Source organism: Sus scrofa, chromosome 1 (genome assembly GCF_000003025.6).
Source record: "Sus scrofa isolate TJ Tabasco breed Duroc chromosome 1, Sscrofa11.1, whole genome shotgun sequence".
NCBI classification, from domain to species: Eukaryota; Metazoa; Chordata; class Mammalia; order Artiodactyla; family Suidae; genus Sus; species Sus scrofa.
Genome location: NC_010443.5, coordinates 20,771,743 through 20,795,514, shown reverse-complemented (window position 1 = coordinate 20,795,514; position 23,772 = coordinate 20,771,743). Strand labels below are relative to the sequence as shown.

The window sequence follows — 23,772 nt, the reverse complement described above, 5'->3', positions numbered from 1 at the left end:
CATATGAATTATATCTCAATTAAGAACAAACAAGGAGTTCCTGTCGTGGCGCAGTGGTTAATGAATCCGACTAGGAACCATGAGGTTGTGGGTTCGATCCCTGCCCTTGCTCAGTGGGTTAATGATCCGGCGTTGCCGTGAGCTGTGGTGTAGGCTGCAGATGCGGCTCGGATCCAGCGTTGCTGTGGCTCTGGTGTAGGCCAGTGGCTACAGCTCCGAATAGACCCCTAGCCTGGGAACCTCCATATGCCGCGGGAGCAGCCCAAAGAAATAGCAAAAAAAACAAAAAAACAAAACAAACAAAAAAGAACAAACAAGTTCTCTTATGGAGCAGTGGGCCAAAGATCTGGCATTGTCACTGCAGTGGCTTGGGTTGCTCCTGCAGCGTGGGTTCGATCCCTGGCCCAGGAACTTCCACGTGCCTTGGGTGCAGCCAAACAAAACAAAACAAAGCAAAACAAACATTGGAGTCATCATCATCAGCTTCTCCTTCAAAATATGTCTCTTTGACAGATGGTTTGAATGGATGGCTTGATGGCTCAATAAATATAGCAAAATATGATAAATATAGTAAATATATGATAAACATAGCAAAATTTTAACAGTTGTAGATATTGAGTGGCACATGGGTGTTCACTGTACAACTCTTTCAGCTTTTCCTAGGTCTGCAGAATTTCATAAATTTGACCACTTCTCTCTACCTGCATGGCCACGAAATTGTTTTAAGCCTCCCTCATCTTTTGCCCTGATTCCTACAGTGGTCTCCTCAGTAGTCTCCCGGTTTCCTCCTTTCCCCTTTGTCAATTTCTTTTCAACAAAGCAGCCAAAGTATTTGTTTACACGTAACCTCCCCAGAGCAAATGCTATTCTTATGCTGTTCTTTCTCATTTAGACTAAAAGCCAGAGTCCTTCCTGTGACTTATGAGGCTCCTTATGGTCTTGCTTCCTGGCATCTCTCCGACTCCATCTACTCCTCTCTGTCTCCCTGTGCTGCTTTCCAGATGTGTTGGCCCCGTGTCAAATATGCCAGATTCAGCTTGTTCACATTTAATCCAAGCACACATATTTGATAAGCATGAAGGATGTGAATGGGTATTGTGTAGAATAGTTCATGGTGGTCACTTGGGGGTACAGTGTTAGAGAAAGCCAAAGCTTCCTTTATCGCAGGACTGCACAGAGATGTCTCCACTAATGATGTGAATCATGAATGTCCAAGACCAAGCTAGGCTTATTGTGTAGCGAATTTCAACAAACACATGTTAGGAAATCCTAATCTGGGATATTACATTCATACAAGCACGTATATTCACTTACATAATAGGTTTTTACTGGACTCGCATTTTATGCCGGGTACCATTTTAAGAACTAGGAATTACAGCAAGGAATATGACCCTCATCCAAAGAGCTTATTGTGGGTGAGACAGGTAGATAAGCAGTTATAGCATAGAGGCATCCCTGGGGACATAGGGGTAGGGCACTTACCTGGCTTTGAGTGATAACCAAGGAAGATTTTGTGATGATCGTGTCTAAGCTAACTCGTAAAAGGTGAATAAATATTGGTCAAATGGAGAAGGGAGGACAAGTCATTGCAGGGGAAAGAAGCGGTGAGTGAAAGGGACTGAAGAGACAGAGTGAATCTGGGTCCTGGAAGTGGTTCAGTGTGAAGTGAAAGGACGAGAGATGCTGGCAGAGACCACACCCTAGGGCCTCACCGTGCCTCCTAAGGAGTTTGAGCTCCATCTTGAGGACAGTTCACCGACCCGAACATAGTAGGCAGCTCTTGATGGGTTTTAGGCGGGAGAAAGTTACATTTGGAAAGATCACTAGAGCTGCACCACAGAGATGGATGGCGTGGTCCTAAGAATTGGATAGCTTTAGGACATCAAGTAACGCCTCTGGGCAAAGCCAGGGTAACTGATCGGGAAACATCAGTTAGAGACATGAGACAACTTCGTGAAGAGGCTGTCAGGGAGACAGATGACAAAGCCGGATTTGGACATGTCAATAGACAGGTGACAGGGAGAGCTGGACTGAAGGTATATTTTTTGGGGGGTCTTCAACCTCTTACAACTGTGATAGATGAAACTGTTAGAAACCAGGAACCAGAGGGAGGCCAGGGTTAAGGGTAAGAAGATCAAAAAATCTACTCTATAGCGTATTTGATGGATGAGCAGAGGAAAACGAGCTGGTGAAGGACACTTCGACAATCCATCAGAGGAGTGAGAGTAAAATCAAGACTGTAGAATATTGACGGAATTCACGATAGGAGGGGTGACAACACTCCCTCTTGCAAAGGAGCAGGGCAGCTAAGAACTGGATGATGTTCTTGACGGTAATGTCAGTGGAGTTGGAGGTCAAGCAAGACTTCGGTGGGTAATGAAAAAAAGGACCCAGAAGCTTAGGCATTGAGGGGGAAGAAAGTGGCAGCACTGTCTTTTAGGACCTTCCTCTTTCAAAAATACAATCGTCCTTATTCATATACTCCTCTTCTCTTTGGCCTGATGCTGTAGCTGTGCAGAGAAGTGCCTAGTGCCCTGAAGGAATGCATCCAGGAATCCTGTTCTGTTGCTCAGACAAGAATTGCTGGTAAGATGCAGTTTATTCCTTAACAATTTTTTTTTCGTATAAACATAGGCAAAATTTTATGTTTATGAGCATTGTCTATGAATTAGGAAAACTTATTTAAAAACACCATGCAGTTATAATTTATTGTTCTACTTTCAATCATTTGAAAAGAATGTCTTCCTTAAAGACAAGGCACATTTCACTGCCCAGTGTGTGTTTCCTTTCATAGGAGATAAGACTGTTTGTTCACCTTTCCTGGGACCAGAGTGGGTCCTGAGCCTCAACAGAGCTTGCTGAGGGAAAAGGGAGAGGCAAGATGGGGACACTGGGGGATCGTTTCTGGGGACATTTTGCTTTTCAGCAACTCACCTCTAACTCACTGTGTTAACATGTTCTGGAGACGTGTAATTGGATGCTGATGATAACTGAAAACCCAAAGGTTTGGCTGCGCTTGGGACCAGGGGGAGCTGGGGATTTAGAAGTGTTCTCCATCCCAGGGAGGCTGTTTACTGACAAATGAGGAAAGAAGAGCATTTTCCCACTATTTATTTCCTTCTCTCCTCGCTGAAACTAGCTACTATATCATAGCCACTGGGACCCCAGCTAATTAAGCTTTGCCAGCTCTCTGAACCCCCTTGCCCTGCTTTCCCGCTGGAGACCCCCTGGGCAAAACCCCAAATGTGATGAAGCCTGACTGTCTGCTTCCTCTGTGCCTGCTACTGCTGCTTCTGCTCTTCCTCCTCCTCCTCCCCCTTCTCCATCCCCCCTCTCTCCCCGCCTCTCTTCTTCCTCCTCCTGTTCCCCTTTAGGAGTCAGAAAGTGATGAGTGACAAGCCATTTATTTTTTTCTCTTTTGAGATTGCGAGCTTGTTGAGCGCCAAGTTTGTGTTCAATTTTACTTGTATTTCCCCGTACCTTGTACAAGAAATACATGGCATCTGATTGGTTTTGTTGATGAAGACCCAAAACACTTTGGGTACTGCTGCTTTGCCACCTCAAGCTTAACTCCGTAACCATAGGGAAAAGACTTGATGCATTTTGTAAAAGAACATTGTTATCTTACCTTTTTAAACATCATTATGGCAGAGGAGCAGGGAAAATTTGAATACACATTGAAAAGTAAAAAAAAAAAAAGCTGCCTGCCAAGACTTCACCTTCAGGAAGCTGGGCAATTCATTTTGAATAAGATACTCAGGAATTTCCTGATGGTTCAGTGGGTTAAGGACCCAGTGTTGTCACTGCTGTGGCTCTAGTTACTGCTGTGGCTCAGGTTTGATCCTGGCCCGGGAATTTTCTGTGTGCCGCGGGCACAGCCAAAGCAAAGAAAATTTACCTGACTAAAAATTGAGAAATTTCAAACATCATTTGTTTATTAATTTTTTTAAATAACAAGGAAGGAAGTCCATTCTGCTATTAAAATAATATGTTTTATAAAGTAGCAACATAAGAAAGTGGGGGTTCCCATTGTGGCTCAATGGTAATAAACCCAACTAGTATTGATGAGGAGGCGGGTTTGATCCCTGGCCTTGCCCAGTGGCTTAAGGATCCGGTGTTGCCATGAGCTGTGGTTTAGGTTGCTCAGATCCCATGTTGCTGTGGCTGTGATGTAGGCTGGCAGCTGCAGCTTTGATTTGACCCCTGCCTGGGAACTTGCATCTGCTGCAGGTGCGCCTCTGAAAAAAAAAAAAAAAAGTGTATTTTCCAAAACGAAAAAATTAGAAAAGTGTTAACAATGTTGCATTTTTGAAAAATTTTTAATTTCTGACGAAATGGACAACACCTGGATTCTCATAACTGCTTCTGCATTCGCTCTGTTATGCTGTCACATGTCCGGTAGCCTTGAATGAAAGACCACTCTGTATTTGGGAAATAATGAGCAGGCAAAGGCAAATAACTTCTGATGATGGTGATCATTGTTTAGGCATTCACAGCCCTTGGAAGGGTCTTTAGGAACTCAGAGCTCCCCAGACAGCATTTTTGGAACCTGTGACCTGTGGAGATAGAGCGTTTCATTTTAATTTGTGTTTCCCCAGTTACCTATGTGCTTGAACCTTTTAAAAATATGTTTGTTGTCTTTCTTGTTTCCTCTTCTGTGGATGGTTTGTTGACGCTTGTTGACTTTGAAAAAAATTTTTTTGGTCACCCAATTCCTTATCTGGAATAGGCATTGCAAATAACCTTCTCCCTTAATCTGTGACTTTTAAATTTTTTATTTGTGGTACTATTTTCAGAATTCTTAAACATTAATGATCTACTAATAGCTTTCCTTTTTGTGATTTATTTTAGAGCTCCTTTATAGTCTGAACTCATAGAAAGTCTTCTATATTTTACAATTTTAGTTTCCATATGCAGCTCCTTACTTCCACTGAGAATTAATTTTCCTAAGGTGCGTGTGAAGTCAAAATCTGTCCCATCATCTTCCTGCCACAGCCATGGGTCACAACTTTTCCCAGCATCATTTATTGACCAGTAAATTCTTCATTGATCTATAATGTAGTTTTTGCCAAGGTCAGGTTTCTCTGCCATCTATGTACTGTGGCTCTTCTCTAGTGATCTGTTTGAATGTCTGGGTCTATAACACATCAAGGTAATCATTCATTTTAGCTGAGTAATATGACTAAATATCCAGTAGAGCATAACCCTCTATCAAAAATGAAACATTTGACTCTTCTTAGCCCTTTTCTTTCCTCTATTTAAAATCAAAATTTGAATATACAATTTAGTCAAGTTATATGAAAATCTGTTGGGATCTTTTAAAAAAAGAATTGTGCTGGGAATTCTCTTGTGGCACAGCTGGTTAAGGATCCAGTGTTGTCACTACAGTGGCTCAGGTCCCTGCTGTGGCTCAGGCTTAATCCCTGGCCCAGGAACTTTCACACGTCTTGGGTGCAGCCAAAAAAAATTGTGCTGAATTTGCAGATTGACTCCTTTTTTTAGTAATGATTTTTATTTTTTTCCATTATAGTTGGTTTACAGTGTTCTGTCAATTTTCTGCTGTGCAGCAGAATGACCCAGTCTCTCTCTCTCTCTCTCTCTCTCTCTCTCACACACACACACACACACACACACACACACACACACACACTCTTTTTCTCACATTATCATCCATCATGTTCCATCACAATTGACTAAATGTAGTTCCCTGTGCTATACAGCAGGATTTCATTGCTTATCCACTCCAAATGCTATAGTTTGACTCCATTAACCCCAGACTCCCAGTCCATCCCACTCCCTCCTCCTCCCCCTTGGTAACCACAAGTCTGTTGTCCAAGTCTATGAATTTCTTTTCTGTGGAAAGGTTCATTTGTGCCATATCTTAGATTCCAGGTATAAGTGATATCGTATGGCATTTGTCTTTCTCTTTCTGACTTACTTTACTTAGTATGAGAGTCTCTAGTGCCATCCGTGTTGTTGCAAATGGCATTCTGTCCTTTTTATGGCTGAGTAGTATTCCACTGTGTATGTATACTACACTTCTTAATCCATTCATATGTTGATGGACATTCATGTTGTTTCCATGTCTTGGCTGTTGTGACTAGTGCTGCAATGAACATGCGGGTACATGTGTCTTTTTGAAGGCAAGTTTTGCCCAGATATATGCCCAAGAGTGGGATTGCTGGGTCATATGGTAGTTCTTTATTTAGTTTTATGAGGTACCTCCATACTGTTTTCCATAGTCGTTGTATTTACATTCCCACCAATAGTGTAGGAGGGTTCAATTTTCTCCACATCCTCTCCAGCATTTGTTATTTGTTGACTTGTTAATGATAGCCATTCTGACAGGTGTGAGGTGGTACCTCATAGTAGTTTTGATTTTGCCTACATTTTTTAGAAAATTATTTTAGCCTTAATATACTGTATGCTAAAGTGGGTATCCACTCCCTCTTGTGTAAAAACTAAAAAAATAACTAAATAAATAAACCAAACTCCCATTGTTGAAAACAAAATGAGACAAAAGCGAACAAACAAAAAATATGAAGAAAACATTTATCAAATCTTTGGAGAAGACAAGAGTAAATTCTGGGGGAACAACCCCCTGAGACAGATTTATGGATTCGATCACCCCGACTCTGTTACTGTGTATATGTTAAAAAGAAAAGAAATTAAATCCTAAAATAGAAACATTGTTTTCAGAAATATGACAGGGTTTATCTTTCCTATATAAAAAGTTCATTCAAATTGGTAAGGAATCAGATAAAGAGCACAGACAGTTATAAATTATACCATTTGGTTAAAAAACATGAAGACAGTTTATCCTCACTGGCAACCAAAAGGACATTAAATGAAGCAATAGTGAAAGATGTGTGTTTGTCCCTTGAGATAGAATTTTGTTTGTGTGGATGCAGGGTGTTCACCAATTCTACACGTCCTGGTGGAAGTCAAATTTCCAACTTTTAAGGAAAACAATTTGGCAATTAGTAGTAGATACCTATTTTTTTTTCATATTTTTGACCCAGTAATTCTACTTCTAGAAATTTCTACTAAAGTGGCAATCAGAAATGTAAAAAATATACAAAAAGATACTTCTTGCAAGGTGTTTTTTTTTTTTTTTGTTTTTTGCTGTTTTATGTTTGCAAGTTCTTTTCTTTTTATTCAACAAATATTTATTGAGTACCTACTATATGCCAGGTATAGTTCTAGGTGTCAGGGATTCATCAGTAAATGCACATAATAAATAAATGAAATATATGGCATATTAGAAGAAGAGTAGCAAAGTGTAACAGACTTTGCTGCTGAGGTTGGCAGTGGAACACAAGAGGAAATCAAGTGTGCTAAGGGGATAGTGAAATTTTAAAAAGAATATCAAGACGCCATATTCAGAATATGACAAGTAAGCCAAAACTAAGAGCAAAAGCACTTCTGTTGAGTTTCTTTACTATTATTCTTTATATTCTGTGACTTTCAGTGTTGTGATAGGAATTTAAACATATCCTTGATAGGTGTCTAAACCTGTACTTTATTAATTTCTATCCATTGATCACAGCATATCTGAAAACTGACAGGTGTTAACCCTGAGGTATAAGAAGGTTGTTTTAGGAGTTCCTGTCATGGCTCAGTGGTTAACGAATCCAACTAGGAACCATGAGGTTGCGGGTTCGATCCCTGTCCTCACTCAGTGGGTTAAGGATCTGGCGTTGCCATGAGCTGTGGTGTAGGTTGAAGATGCAGCTCGGATCTGGCATTGCTGTGGCCCTGGTGTAGGCTGGTGGCTACAGCTCCAATTCGACCCCTAGCCTGGGAACCTCCATATGCCACAAGTGCGGCCCTAGAAAAGACAGAAAGACAAAAAAAAAAAAAAAAAAAGAATGTTGTTTTAAAGCTTTCAGAATAATGGTTTCTAAGCTGTTTTTGTTATTTTGAAAAGTGTAGAGTTAAACAATGACTAACCACTCATTGATAGTGTTAATTAAGTGTATTGATGGAGGGGGATCCTGATTTATGAAGACTTTCTCCGAACTTAGAAGGTTATATCTAAACATTTAATATGGCTGGCCAGCCCTGAACATGGGCACAAGAAAAGCAATGTGATTACATACATAGTTTAGGTCAAAACCCTACTATTTAGGGAAGGAAAGGGGAAACCTACATTATCTGAAATGACTTTGATGGTTTATAAGAAAATATCTTAATGTTCATGCCGCTGAGAGCCGTGAATGGAAGCTAGGTTTTAACGTATTTATCTATTTCTTTTGATTGGCTCTATGAAATGTTGTGTGGGCAAGGATTCTGAAGCTGCATCTTAAATCACTGAGACCAATGTGTGTGATTGTTAGAAACGTCTGCAGTGCAGGAAAGGAGGGCAGAGGGGTAGCCTTGTGCCAAGTACTCATCAGCTTTGACCTATATTAGCAGAGTAGCACGCATGCCACATCAAATCCTTGCCCCGCATAAGTCGGGGTTTTGTAAAATCGAAACCAAGGGCTGGTGCTTTGTCTGCTTGTAAAATCTGTACCGACCGTTGGTGAGCAGAACTGGAGTGAGTCAGTAATTTAAAAGGTTCAGTCATGCAGAAGGCAGAAGAAAGCCAGTGTCTCTAAGTGTGTGTCATCCATCTAAGTTGAACATACGGCACATGTACAGCCAAGAATGACATTCATGTATTAGAAGCTGTGAAGATCAAGAAACGTACCCCAAAATAAGGACATTCAAGACATATTCATTAGGGGAGCCAACTGGAATCCTGCCAGAAGGCGTTTCTTAGTCACGATGCCACTGTTCATGGGGTTCTTGTGCCTCCCCCTTTCTTTGCTGCCTGTAAGAGACTGTGCTTAGCATCTGGCACTAGCAGAAATCCATTTTTTTTAGCTTATTATGACTAACTTTGATTTGCATACCCTATTACCTGGTTTCTTCAAACCTTGTTTTTTTCCTCCAGTTTTCTTGAGAAATAATTGATATACATCACTGTATAGGTTTAAGGCAGACAGCAGGATGCTTTGATTTATGTATATTATGAAATGATTTTCCACAGTAGATTTGGCTAACATCCGTTTTCTAATAGAGTAAAAAAAGAAGAACGCATAAAAAAATTTCTCCTCGTGATGAGAATTCTTCAGATTTACTCTCTTAACAATTTTCCTGTATATTATAGAGCAGTGTTAACTATAGTTTTCATGTTTTACATTTTACCCCTGGTACTTATTTCTGCTGTAATTGGATGTTGGTACCTTTTCACTACCTTTCTCCAATCTCCCCTCCCTCCACCCTTCACCTCTGGTAACTATAGGTCTGAAAAAGACCTGAAAACTGTGTTCTTTTTCAATGAATTTTTTTCCCTTAGGTTCCACATATGAGATCATACAGTATTTGTCTTTGTCTGATTTACTTTACTTGGCATAATGCCTTCAAGGTCCATCCTAGTTGTCTCAAATGATAGGTTTTCCTTATTTTTTATGTCTTAATTATATGCATATGTGTATATGTATGTGTGTGTGTATAAACCCTGTATCAGATATATGGTTTGCAGATTTTTTTCCCCATTCTGTGCAAGCTGTCTTTTCACTTTGTGTTGTTTTCTGTTGCTGTGTAGAATCTAGCTTTTTAGTTTCATGTCGTCCCAGTTGTTCACTTTTGATTTTGTTGCTTATGCTGTTATATTCTTTAGGTGTTATATTCAGAAGGTCAATACCAAGACCTATGTCAAGTAGCTTTATTCCTTAGTTTTCCAGGAGTTTCATGGTTTCAGGTTTTACATTTAAGTCTTTAATCCATTTTGAGTTAGTTTTTGTGAGTGGTGTAAGAAGACATGGGTCCAGATTTATTCTTTTACATGTGAATGTCCAATTATCTTAATATCATTTATTGAAAAGACTGTCTTTTCTCCATTGCATATTCTTGACTCACTTGTCAAATATTAGTGGACCATATATGCAAGTTCTTTTTTAAAGTAAAGGTTGAGGAACAGTCTAAAGTATCCAGCTTGTAAGAAAAGCGGTAACTAAAAGTTAGTGAATATGTACAGAGATTATTTCATAGGTGTTTGCAGTGATGTTTATTAAGAATAACTAATGCTTGGGAGTTCCCTTGTGGCACAGTGGGTTGTCACTGCCTAGGCTCAGGTCACTGCTGTGGTGTAGGTTCGATCCCAGGCCTGGGAACTTCCACATACCGTGGGTATAACCAAAATAATTTTTTTAAAAAAGCACTAATGCTCACATTATAAAGTTAAGTGAAAAAGGACAGAAAATAAGAGTAAATTGGCTTTATAATGAAAGCAAAAACATCTTGACAAAATAAAATAACACTCCTAATTTTGTCATGGTTGTTGTTTTTTTTGTTTTTTGTTTTTTGTCTTTTTGCCATTTCTTGGGCCGCATCCGTGGCATATGGAAGTTCCCAGGCTAGGGGTTGAATCGGAGCTGGAGCCACCAGCCTACGCCAGAGCCACAGCAATGCAGGATCCGAGCTGCATCTGCAACCTACACCACAGCTCACAGCAACGCTGGATCCTTAACCCCTGAGCAAGACCATGGATCGAGCCTGAAACCTCATGGTTCCCAGTCGGATTCGTTAACCACTGAGCCACAACAGGAACTCCTGTTGCATTTTTTTATTTTATATTCTCTTGATATTTGTGTTAGTTACTTTTGGGTTATTGCTGCCCTAGACTATGGTGAGCCTATGTGTTTAATTTGCTTTATGGCCACAAAAGTCATACAGATACTTCAGGAAATACCATTTCAGTATTAAAAAATAAAAACCTCTTTCATTTTTTTTTTTACTTAAACCCAATTTTATATAAATACGCATACACACATCACCACTACATCACCCCAGTCAAATTATCCTGCTGTTTTATGAATACTTTGCTGCATGTTTTATTTCAGTTCATACAAGTGTCCAAAAGGTGGTGCTAGCATCATCTCCGTCAGATATTCCTGTTCAGTCTCCTCGTGCTGCAGAAATCTCAGTTCCTGCTGATCTGGATAAAACGATAACTGAACTAGCCGACTGGCTGGCATTGATCGACCAGATGCTGAAGTCCAACATTGTCACCGTTGGGGACGTAGAAGAGATCAATAAGACAATTTCCCGAATGAAAGTAGGTACCTAGTGTAAAGGCTTGTCATGGAAACATCACAACACAGGGGTAGATGAGATCTGTTTAGATCACTTTTGTTTGTCTTAAACTCAGAATGAGCTTTAAAAAAACTCTTGATCTGTCAAACAGCCATCCTGGGCTAGCTGGGGTGAGTAAAGCTTTTCTGACATTGATGCTGTTTTGGTAAGAACAGGTTTCACAACGTTGAGTTGTAGACACAGTATATTTTTGTGATCTAAAATTGATGTAGAAATCCAGCCACATCAATATAAATGTGAACTAGTGTTACATTTAATGCCTTGTATAATGTAGGGCAGTTTCCTGAAGTGCCTTTTCAACTTATATTTCATCATGAGCTTATTTGTTTAATTATTAGCTGGCATCATAAGTCAGAATCTCCTGATTATAACTTCATTCCTACACATGGGCCATCTTCTATCGCTTTATAAAGTTCTTTTTTCATATTCAGTGTTTTTGGCCACTGGGCTGTGTTTTGTCTTGGATACTGAAAAGAATAAATCAGATAAACCGTAAAATAGTAATAACGGCTGTTGCTAACTCTTATTAAGTGCTTACCATGTGCAAGGTATTTTTCTATTTTACGTGTGTTATCTCATGTACTTTAACAGTGTTGTGAGGTAGGTACCAATGTTATGCCCATACTGCATAGGTGTGGCCGGGCACAGTCTAATAAAAGCTGCAGGGCGGGTCTCAGCCACCTTTGAGGGGAGCCAGGATGAGGAAGGGGATTCCATCCACAGTGAAGGAAGGCAGAGGATGTGGGATTTTGACATTTAGAGACAAGTAAATGGCCTTCCTGGTGTAGAGAGCAGGGAAAATAACGATACGAGGTGGAAAGCACGAAGGATGTTGGGTCAACGACTGTGTAATGAAGACGTGTCACGGGAAGGAAGACATTCGCGGCAACTCAGGTTCATTTTGTGAGGAGCTTGTAGACCGCACAAAGCCCTCTGGACCTTTATTCTATAAGCAGTTGGCATGCATCTTTTCCCCTTTTGCTTTTTAAAATTGTGGCTGGAGACGGATGATAACAATCCCTGCTTTGGTAAGAAGACTGGGAATAGTGCGAGAGATGCTTAAAACAAGGAGAAAAGCCCTTTCTGAGTGGCTAAGATGATGCTATTGCAATTAGTGGAAATCAGGACCAGAAGAAATGGAATGTGGATGAGGGCGTGATGATTTGGTTCCGAAAGGTTATGTGGAGAGATCCTTGTGCCCTTTAGAAGGGAGTGATCAGCATTCACTCAAACGTCTCTCTGGGATTCAGCCTTAGATGTTGTGAATAAGCCATTTACAGATAATATTTGACACTGTAGGAATAATTGAATTCTGCAAAATTAGCCAATTGACGGGAAGAATTGGGAGTGAATCTTTGCCTCACCATTTGTACTTAACTGGAAATTGTGTCTTCTAATTTTTATGGTAATTTATTAGTTCCATGCATAAAATATACCATTTTCTTGATACTGCTAACTTTTCTCCCATATTTATTAGTACTAAGAGGCACAAACTTTCTAGAGCAGCAGTTTGTCAATGTCTAAGATTATTGAATTTGCAATTACACCTGTTAGCATTTTTCTTATACCTCCCCTCCATCCCTGGGGGTGCCATCAGTGGATGTTCATATCTGATGTAGGTCAGATGTGCAAAGCATCAGCTGCAGAAATCACTGCTAATGTTTTGAAAGCACTTCTTAGTTTTCAAAGGGATTTTCTTCAATTAATCTCCTCAGAGTTGAGAGAGCTGTACTGTGAGCATTTTAGTATTTCTTTTTGTGAAAACAAAAACACAGAGAAGTAAAATGCCTTGCCTGGGGATCCAGGTGTTAAGTGGGTTAGCTGAGATTTGAACCTAGGACCTCTGATTCCAACTCTGCTGCATCACTGATGCCTCACTGTCCCTTATCGAAGGAAAACAACTTTGATTATCGTGCGCCTGTTTTGCTTTGCTAGTGTTCTTAACATAGGGTTCATTAACTTCTCTTAACAATCACCTTGTCTTAACAGATCACAAAGGCTGACTTAGAACAGCGCCATCCTCAGCTTGATTATGTTTTTACACTGGCACAGAATTTGAAAAATAAAGCTTCTAGTTCAGACGTGAGAACAGCCATCACAGAAAAATGTAAGTTTTAAAAAATTGGTATCATCATTCAGTTTCCCTGACAATGGTAACATACCCATTTCTGAAGATTACTCATCAGAAATTAATATTATTTGATTATTTGATATTTGATAACTATCTGATAATAAAACAGCTTTCCCTTGTTTTGTGTGAACATTGTCATAATCCCGTTATGAGTTCTTTAAAGTATTAACATCATTAATTTTAAGTAACTACTGATTCATTGACTTTTTTACTTTCAAGTTAGGATTTCTTTTTTTTTTTTTTTTTTTTTTTTTTTTTTTTTTTTTGTCTTTTTGCCATTTCTTGGGCCGCTCCCACAGCATATGGAGGTTCCCAGGCTAGGGGTCTAATCAGAGCTGTAGCCACCAGCCTACACCACAGCCACAGCAACATGGGATCTGAGCCGCGTCTGCAACCTACACCACAGCTCACGGCAACGCTGGATCCTTAACCCACTCAGCGAGGCCAGGGATCGAATCCGCAACCTCATGGTTCCTGGTCGGATTCGTTAACCACTGCGCCACGACGGGAACTCCAAAAGTTAGGATTTCTTTAAAGGAAACAAAACCAGGAAGTTAAGAGAAACCCAAAGGACAGCAAATCCATTCTTCTCTTATAGTCACTGAAACCAAATCTTGTCATGTATTAACTCATCTTCTCAAAATTTACTCCAAACGTATTTATTGAGCAACTACTAGGTACCTGTGTGCCTGGCACTAATTTGGAAGTACTTCAGTTAAATACAAAATAGGACAAAACAAAAATTAAATATAAAACAGCAACAGCAAAGATCCCTGTTTGAAATTTGCGCTCTGGCTGTAAAGCTTCCATTAAATCTGGTCTGACATGCAAAACAAAGACAAAATCCTAAGAATGTCACATAGGGACACTCACTGTCTGCTTCCATCCTTTCCTTTCTCTCTTTAGCCCTCAGTCCTGTCTGTAGCTATTCTGTACTATACGTATTCCTTAAATCGTCCTGACATTTCTTAGTCTCCTTACCTTTATTCACATTAATTTTTTTTTTCTTGGCCTTCTCTCCCCAGGTGCAATTCTACTCAGCAGCTAAAATGTCACCCCTTCTGTGAAGTCTTTCCCACCCTCTTCTCGTCCCTGGTGAACGTATTTTCTATCTTTAGTTCCCGCCATGGCCTTTTCCCCCATAATTTCATTGTCAATCTCACCGTTAATTCTCTCTCTCCTCCATAGATTGTAAATACTCACCTTTTGGCCCCGAGGCCTCCCACAGTGCCCAGTACAAATTAGGCACTTAATAAATATTTGTGACAGAATATAAACTAGAAGGCATTTTATGACCTTGTCTAATATCTCTGAAGGGAAGTCAGCTATTCCCCCTGTAAAAAGTATTTTGATTTGAAAATACATGTGGCAGTAACAAGGTGTTGGAAGAGATGAGTTAGCAGAGAACGTTTAGTGTCTCCCAGCGTTGGTTTATGTTTCCTAAATAAGCCGTTTTCCCTCTTTCTCCCTCTTTTTAGTCATTGATGGATTACTTGTGCCTATTAGGGACTCAGGAGTGACCTTGTTTCTCACCCTGCGAAAAGGAGCTTCTTGGCTTTGGTGACCCCAAACTGTGCACCAAGGTGTCTCCACCTTGCTTTTTCTACCATCTTTTGTTTTGTCCACCATCTCTCTGTTCAAAGTTTAAGGTTTCCTTCTGAATTTCTTCCTTTTCCAATTTAACACCTTCTTTTTGTTTTCCCTCCATTTTTTTTTCTGGTATAGGGGCTGCATGGTCTTTATCACTATTCGTTATATGAAAAAACACTCTCAGGAGAGGGTACTACCTAGAGTAGCCTGCTTTTAGCATTTATTCCCAATAAATAGGATGATTTTCTTGTTTTTTTAATAATAAACTTTAGATATTTTCTGTCTCAATGTCTTTAGTTTCATTTGTTTAGTATTAAAGGATTCTATTAGTTATAGAATTGGTCATAAGTACTTTACCTACCTCTGTAACTGACAAGAAGAACATTTAGGATTAAGTTGTCCAGTCTCTAAGATCAAAACTTTATCTAAACTGTCAAAACTGAGATAATAATCTCATTGAACAGTGTTTTTAGAATTTTTGCACATATGTATAATTTACATTTTTCTAAACAATCTTCAATTGATGGCTCTTATGGTTTACTATAACCATATTTATTTGAAGAATTTCGCTAAAATTTCTCATTATGACTTAGCTGCAATGTTATTTTTTAGTCAAGTTTTCCTTCTTTGTGCTTAACTACAGCCCTTTTGTCCTTCTGGCATATAATCAGTCTTCTAGAGTTTGTTTCTAACTTTCTACCTAGTCATTACCAATGGGTTATGGAAGATATTTAAAGCTATTGCTTTCTAGTACCTTCAGTTCAAATCATGCACTGCCCCTGAAGTAATTAATCAAGAGTTTAAGTTTCCTTAGATGTCTTTTTCTGTAAGTCCATGTTAACAATAGAAAAGGAGAGGGTGTTCCTGTTGTGACTCAGAGGGTTAAGAACCTGAAGTTGTCTCTGTGAGGATGCAGGTTCGATCCCTGGCCTGGCTCAGTGGGTTAAGGATCTGGCGTTGCTGTAAGTTGCAACATAGGTTGCCCATGTGGCTTGGATCCTGTGTTGCCTGGCTGGTGCAAGCTGGCAGCTGCCGCTCTGATTTGACCGCTAGCCTGGAAACCTCCATGTGCCGTGTGTATAATCTAAAAAAAAACAAGACAGGAGAGGAGAGAAAGTAGGAGAGAGAAAAGGAGAAGAGAAAGAAACAGAAAGAAAGAATAAACAAAGGAAACAAACAACAATAAAAAAGAGAGAGGTAAAGAGTCAACATGGGAGTTCCCGTCATGGCGCAGTGGTTAACGAATCCGACTAGGAACCATGAGGTTGCGGGTTCGGTCCCTGCCCTTGCTCAGTGGGTTAAGGATCCGGCATTGCCGTGAGCTGTGGTGTAGGTTGCAGACGCGGCTCGGATCCCGCGTTGCTGTGGCTCTGGCGTAGGCCGGTGGCTACAGCTCCGATTCAACCCCTAGGCTGGGAACCTCCACATGCCGCGGGAGTGGCCCAAGAAATAGCAGCAACAACAACAACAACAACAACAAAAAAAAAAGACAAAAAAAAAAAAAGAGTCAATATGGATTTTTTATAATAAAAAAACTATCAGATGCATAGAACTTGAATCTAATTTCTCTTGAATATATAAAAATACTTCCTTTTAGAAAGGTTTCATGCTGCAGTAGAACTAATGTTGAAAATGTTCTTAAATAATTTGCTTTCTTTTAAAATCAAGACCACCTAAGAGCATCTTCTTTGAGGATAGCAAGTGACTTTATCTATGGTTATAAAGTTCTATCATAAAAGCTACCTTCTTCAAACCAGGTTCAATAAATATAAATTAGCTAGGAATTTATCTACCTTATAAGTTTTTGGCTTATCAGCTTATAATTGTAGATCTTTTTTCTTTTTTGGTCACAGTCACAGGATATAGAAGTTCTGGGACCAGGGATCAAATCTGAGATGCAGCTGCAAACTATGCCACAACTGCAGCAATGCCAGATCCTTAACCCAAGACACCTGGCTGGGGATTGAACCCATGCCTCAGCAGCCCCCTAAGCCACTGCAGAGGCAACACCAGATCCTTAACTCGCTGTGCCATAGCAGGAACTCCAATAGTAGCTGTTTTTTGTTGTGAGGTTTTTTGTGTGTGTGTGTGTGTGTGTGTGTTTTGCCGTTTCTTGGGCCACTCCCGCGGCATGTGGAGGTTCCCAGGCTAGGGGTTGAATCGGAGCTGTAGCCGCCGGCCTACACCACAGCCACAGCAATGCGAGATCCAAGCCACATCTGCAACCTACACCACAGCTCACGGCAATGCCAGATCCTTAACCCACTGAGCAAGGCCAGGGATTGAACCCGCAGCCTCATGGTTCTTAGTCGGATTCGTTAACCACTTAGCCACTACGGGAACTCCTATTGTGAGATGTTTTAATGCACTTAAAAAAGAGTTTATTTCAAGATTTTTTTCTTCAAGATTGGTTTCATAAATCTATCAGTTGTATAGTGTGGCAGACATGTAATAAAATTCCTTTAAAATGTTTCCACCTTGCCTCCTTTCTCTTTTCTGTATTTGACCTTATTTGTGACATATGTGCCTTTCCTGAGAATTACTTTCTGGGATTATTTTTTTATGCAATGCCTCCTCCAGTGGAAAAGGTGAAGAACCAGTGGGATAGCACCCAGCATGGCGTGGAGTTAAGACAGCAGCAGCTGGAGGACATGATCATTGACAGTCTTCAGTGGGATGACCACCGGGAGGAGACCGAGGAGCTCATGAGAAAATACGAGGCTCGCCTCTATATGCTTCAGCAAGCCCGCAGGGATCCACTGATCAAACAAGTTTCTGATAATCAAGTAAGACTCCTTAGATACTTTCTGGCATTATCAATTTGTGAGTTGTGCTTTTTTTTTTTTTTTTTTCTATTGTTAGCGGTAATTTTTAGGACTCTTGTCATTATGGTTTCCCAGGTGCTTAGATTCCATACTGAAATCTATATAAAAGAATTTGACCAGGAAGCTTTTTGAAAAATTTCTGGAGACCTCACAAATAGAAATGTATGCGTACCCTAGATTTACAGCTCACTGACTCTTTGCAAATAGAGCTCACCCATGAACCAGCAAACTAGAAAGAAAACGTTTTTAGGATTCCAGGACCCCTCCTTTTACTCCCTCCCAGGTCTAACCTGAAGGTTAAAGTGCTATTTTGAATTTCTCGACAGTCATTGACAGTAATACTCTTGGATTGGTTGTTATGGTTGTTAGGTTATAGAGTGGTGTAACATGTATTTGCCCTTCAGATAACTTGGTCTCCTGGATCATTTTCTGTGTGTATGCCATCTGCTGATTTATTGTCACCAAAAGTCTCAAAAGTAATCATCAGCAAAGGCCCTGGAAATTTCACCAGAGGAATACAATTAAAAGTGCTATCAGTGTTTTAATCATCATATTCAGAAGATTTTTTTTCTAATCAGCAATATGGTTGTATTCTTCTGGAACTTTAGGGTGGATTTTTTTTTTTCCCTTTTTGCCAGTGGCTGCAAAAATCATTACGGGAACGTTCATTAGTCATTAGATTTCACGGGGAGTGTCTTGATTGAGGGATCTCAGAGATGGAAAAAGTGTACCGAGGAATCAATCCCCTTGGACACACAGCAACAATTTAGTTTATTCAGGCAACTCTTGTAAACCTTGCTTGATTCCTGGATCCGCCAAGCAGCTGACTTTGAAAACATACACAGTGATCCAGAGACAGGAGATAGAAAACTTCCATATTGTTTCCCTTTTGATTTCTCTAAATACGTATCAAGAAATTATAGTAAGTTTATTCCGATAAGATGTATATGCCTGCAAGGATCAGATGTATAGCAGAAGGAGTGAAAAGTACAAATGGTTTGAGGGAGGAAAATATATCAAAGAGGAAAAGCTAATAATCCTTTAACATCATCTGCTACATACCTGATCGCTTTTCCCCTCCAGAATTATTTTTGTTTGAGCTTAAAGGCAAGCATTTTTTTTTTTATAATTTGTTTTCTTCTTTTGATATCTGTATCTAATACAAGTTAAAGCCTACTGGAAGGACCAATGTTTTGGGAGTGCTTGTTCCTGAGTGACCCAGTCTAACAGTTACACATAAATTTCACCTTAGATGTTGCTTCAAGAATTGGGTCCTGGTGATGGTGTCATAATGGCATTCAATAACGTCCTGCAAAAATTGCTAGAGGAGTATGGCAATGATGACACAAGGAATGTGAAAGAAACCACTGAGTACCTAAAAACATCATGGATCAATTTAAAACAAAGGTAACACTAAGGCCCTGGCAGGTATATGTGTCTTGTCAAGTTGGTAATTTGATTGCTCTGACTTTCTTATGGAAGCATGCTGAACATGTGACTGGTACAAGTACATTTTATTATTATTTTAAATGTTTATGTTGTTCTGAGTTAGTAGTATCACACTTAGTGTAGGATATATATTTATACATTAGCTACTCGAATTTCTTCAGTAGAGTTTTTCCTTGAATAAGTCTAAACCCTGACAATGATCTTTCTGTGTGTTGTGATTTTCTTATGCCTCTCGGCATTTCTTGCAGTACTCTAATGGTAAGGATTACTTGGGTATTTACAGAGACATCAGGGTAATACTCTTCCTATTGGTAGTTAAAGAAGTGTGCTATTTGACCAGGTCATCCTTGGTTGAGGCTGGGAACACATGGATCCACTGTAGACTCCTGAAATGCACCATGTGTATGTTGGGTTTCAACTAATTTTTTACTTTCCATGACTGTCTAGTCAGTATATTTGGAACAGACCAAAATAGCGTATGTGATTATAAGAGAAATTTTTCTGTCATTTGAACACCTAGAATTTGAGGCACTATAAATAGTGGTTAGCATCTCTTTAAGATTGCATATTTATATTCATCATCAGGAAAGAAAAAAGTGTTTACTTCCTGCATAGTACTGTGGGAATACCTGTGTCTAAATGAAATTATAGTTTCACACACATCTTATATATTCATATGCAACTGCCTGAAAGCTAATTTGATACCAAAAACACATTTATTTTACTTTATGATGTATATTACTAGCAATAAAGTACAGCCACGCATTTAATAACAGTTTGATATGAAAGTACTTTATATATTTTTAGAATGTCATTTTTAGTTAGAATCTCTAATGTAAATTTTCAGAAAACTCAAAGCAAAGAATTATGAGCAGGACGTGAACGAGAATATCTTATTGCCTATTCCTAGATTCTGGAGAAAATAAAGACAAGGGTAGCAAATACAAAACTTCAAAGTGGTTAGAGCAGAATATAGTTACAATACTGACCTTTCTAGCATTTTAGTGCAACTCTTTTTCTGTTGGATAGAGTAAGGATCCCAAAACTAAGGCAGGGAAGAGGAAGAATTAAAAACATCTTTAGAGGGAGTTCCTTTTGTGGCTCAGCAGGTTAAGAACTGGGCATAGTGTTCGTGAGGATGTGAGTTCGGTCCCTGGCCTTGCTCAGTGGGTTAAGGATTCGGTGTTGGTGGAAGCTGTGGTGTAGATCCCAGGTGTGGCTTGGACCCAGTGTTGCTGTGGCTGTGGTATAAGCTGGTAGCTGCAGCTCTGACCTGACCCTTGGACTAGGAACTTCCACATGCTGCAGGTGTGGCCCGAAAAAGAAAAAAAGGATGGGGGGAATACCCCTTTAGAGTACAAACTTCTAGTTACAAGATAAATTCTGGGAATGCGACATACAACATGGTGACTATAGTTAACGATACTGTGTTATTTGTGTTTGTGTGTTTGAAAGTCGCTAAATAGACCTTAATTCTCATCGTAAAAAAAAATGTGTAGCCATGTGAGGTGATGGATGCTAACTACCGTGCCAATCATTTTGCAGTATATACCTACATCAAATCATTGGGTTGTACACCTGGAACAAATACAATGTTATATGTCCGTTATATCTCAATTAAAAAAACCCAGCCTTGACACCGAGATCGTCCTTAGCATACTTTATGTTTCCAGAGATTCCATAGATAAGAATTACGACTTAGTTTTATTGTAAATAATATCATAAAAATTGATCACTTAGGAATGTGTGGCCTGCTTTATTTAGTAACGCCAGTTCTTTTTCTGCTTTCACTTTGTAAATATTTCAAGACAGCCTACAGCAGTAGTTAGATTAGATGGAAGAGGCAATTAAAAATGAATTATATTCCAAGGTGAGCTTTCATTTATCATAGCTAAGACGATCATGGTGTTCTAATTTTATGGCAGTTACAAGTCGTTGTCTTTATTCTATTTTCTTTCTGCCTTTTTTTTTTGAGAAATAAGTAAACATGTTAATATTTAGGCATGATTTAGGTATATTAATATCTATAAAGCAGAGAAGATAAAACAAAATTGTAGCTCACAAAATCCTGTCATGAGTGATACCTAGGGTTTCTACATATTGCCAGGATTTTCTCTTTTAAATACAGTGATAACCAATTTTTAGCTGTTCTTTTTTTGTTTTGTTTTGTTTTGTTTTGTCTTTTTGCTATTTCTTGGGCCGCTCCCGCGGCATATGGAGGTTCCCAAGCTAGGGGTCGAATCAGAGCTGTAGCCACTGGCCTACGCCAGAGCCACAGCAACGCAGGATCCGAGCTGCGTCTGCAACCTACACCACAGCTCACAGCAACGCCAGATCGTTAACCCACTGAGCAAGGGCAGGGACCGAACCTACAACCTCATGGTTCCTAGTAGGATTCGTTAACCACTGCGCCACGACGGGAACTCCAATTTTTAGCTGTTTAATTGGAGATCTTTTAAGAATACGTAGGTCTTCCCTTCCTAAACAAAGTATGTGAACCTATATTAAACATTTTTTGAATTCTTGGCATTATTGTTATGAAGATATAATCAATCAACTGTAAGGGTTGTAGGTGGCCCTACAGTTTGTTTAAACCAGTGTTTCTCAATCTTTTTTACATTATCAACCTTCTAAGTAGCCTTTTTTAGATCCCTGACCCCAGGATATTTTAATACAGTGGGTATACTGTACCAGTTTCTATACTTTATAGTTATGCTTTATGCATAAAACCAGTGAATTTTTTCCACTCCCCTCTCACACCCAGCCCCACCAAAGAACCCTTCACCTCTCCACTGGGAATGCCTGACTTACTCTAATGCTCTCAGGCTCACAGAAGTTAAATGACATGTTCAAAGTCACATTGCAGAGCCAGGACAGTATTTTTCTCTGCTAAATTATGACAACACTCTCCATACTCTAAAGAATTGGTAGTAAATTTATTCAGCCTGCTGTGCTTTGTGAGATTTTTGTGCTTTGTTTTTAGCATATAAATTTTATTGGGCATCTCTTCCTTGTCAGGGTCTGGGCTAAGCTCTTCACTTGCATTATTTTCTTTAATTCTCACAACAACCATAGGAGACAGGTGGCATTTTCATCAGCACTACGTCAGTGAATAAACTGAAGCAGAGAGAAGTTCAGGAACACCCAGGATCACACAGCTCATTGGGAGCAGAGCAGAGATGGAAATCCAAGCCTTTCTGACTGTGCAGTCAGGCTCTTATCTTTAAAAGATAGTTTTGTTTTGGGAGTTCCCGTCCTGGCACAGTGGTTAATGAATCCAACTAGGAACCATGAGGCTGGGGGCTACAGCTCTGATTAGACCCCTAACCTGGGAACCTCTATATGCCGCGAGAGTGGCCCAAGAAATGGCAAAAAGACAAAAAAAGAAAAAAAAAAGATAGTTTTGTTTTTCTTCTTTGCCATCAGAACTTCTGCTATTGCTGATGATGGCTCTGTGTACCCACTTCTGGGATCTCTGTGATTCCACTGACTGTTTCTTATCTGTGTTGAGTTTAGAAAGCAGATCTGATTAATGATAAATGGGGGCCTCTGCTGTGAGTAAATGTAACCCCCTCCAATATGTGGCTATGGTGCCTGCTGTGTTGGCACCTTGGAGGCCTTATCCAATGGCTCTTCTCTTTTCTCCCGGCCATATTCTGAATATACATCATTGTCAGCCAAATTCTGGAGAGGTGAAGGGTTATTATATTGTGCATGGAACACTATTATTGCAGCCTAATGTGTGAAGCTTAATATCAGCTTTCAAAGGAAATGTTTTGTCTGAATTGCGATTGGACTAAGTAATTTGGCCATTCAGTTACAGGCCCAGAATCCCTTATCTATAATGCCAAAATCCAGTATGTTCTAATAACAGGAAGCTTTGAATTGACATGAAGCTATTTATTATAGTCTTTATTTATCCTGCTTAGTTGTGAATAGCCTTGTTCCTAGCTGCAGGAATATTGTGTTTGCCACCTCAGACCATAGGTGGGGGTAATATGTCATTTAGATACATTCATAATAATAGATTTCTAATGTACAAAAAATTCATAATCCTTAAACAACCGGTTCCCAATATTTTGGGATTCTGTAAACAACAGGTCTGTCTCTAACATTTTAAACAAATTGACATATCTTGACCACTACTCTTTTTACTAGTGAAAAATTTTTTCTCGCATCTTCTAATGCCAGTTAACAAATTTTGTAATGCACTTGGAGATATTAATAGTTGAAGAAAGTGCTTGTAGTAACTTTTGGAGTTTGTAGATGCCTCATTTAGGTCTGAAATATGTTATTTTAACCCTGGAGTGCATATATTCATGTATATGTGTATGTACACACACACATGCACACACACACACATATTTATGCTGAAATATTTTGAAGGAAATGAGACAGTATAACTTTATGTTATTAAAAAAATATAGATCATTAGTTACTGTGTATTTTTCTCTTTGCCTTTATCCCCCGGAAGCCATCTTTCGCCTTGTACTTTAAGGAATTTCTCGGTTTATGCAGGCAGAACAGAAAGCACACTGGCTACGGCAACTGGCAATCTTTGACTAACATCCCAGCTTTTTCTCTTGCCGTCTATGTGAACCTTGACCAAGTTGTTTCAACTCACTGAGTCTC

The 23,772-nt window shown here is 39.5% G+C and overlaps 1 protein-coding gene across 13 annotated transcripts in view; it reads left to right on the top strand.

The window, feature by feature from the left end:
* The window catches only part of UTRN (utrophin), a 533,664-nt gene that overhangs the window by 252,413 nt on the left and 257,479 nt on the right, over positions 1-23,772 (top strand). For all 13 annotated transcript variants that reach the window (XM_021072273.1, XM_021072283.1, XM_021072259.1 and 10 more), the window contains 5 exons: positions 2,511-2,586; positions 10,893-11,107; positions 13,135-13,252; positions 17,447-17,652; positions 18,944-19,098. In XM_021072273.1, the coding sequence (XP_020927932.1) occupies positions 2,511-2,586; positions 10,893-11,107; positions 13,135-13,252; positions 17,447-17,652; positions 18,944-19,098 (770 nt within the window). The remainder of the gene's footprint in view (positions 1-2,510; positions 2,587-10,892; positions 11,108-13,134; positions 13,253-17,446; positions 17,653-18,943; positions 19,099-23,772) is intronic.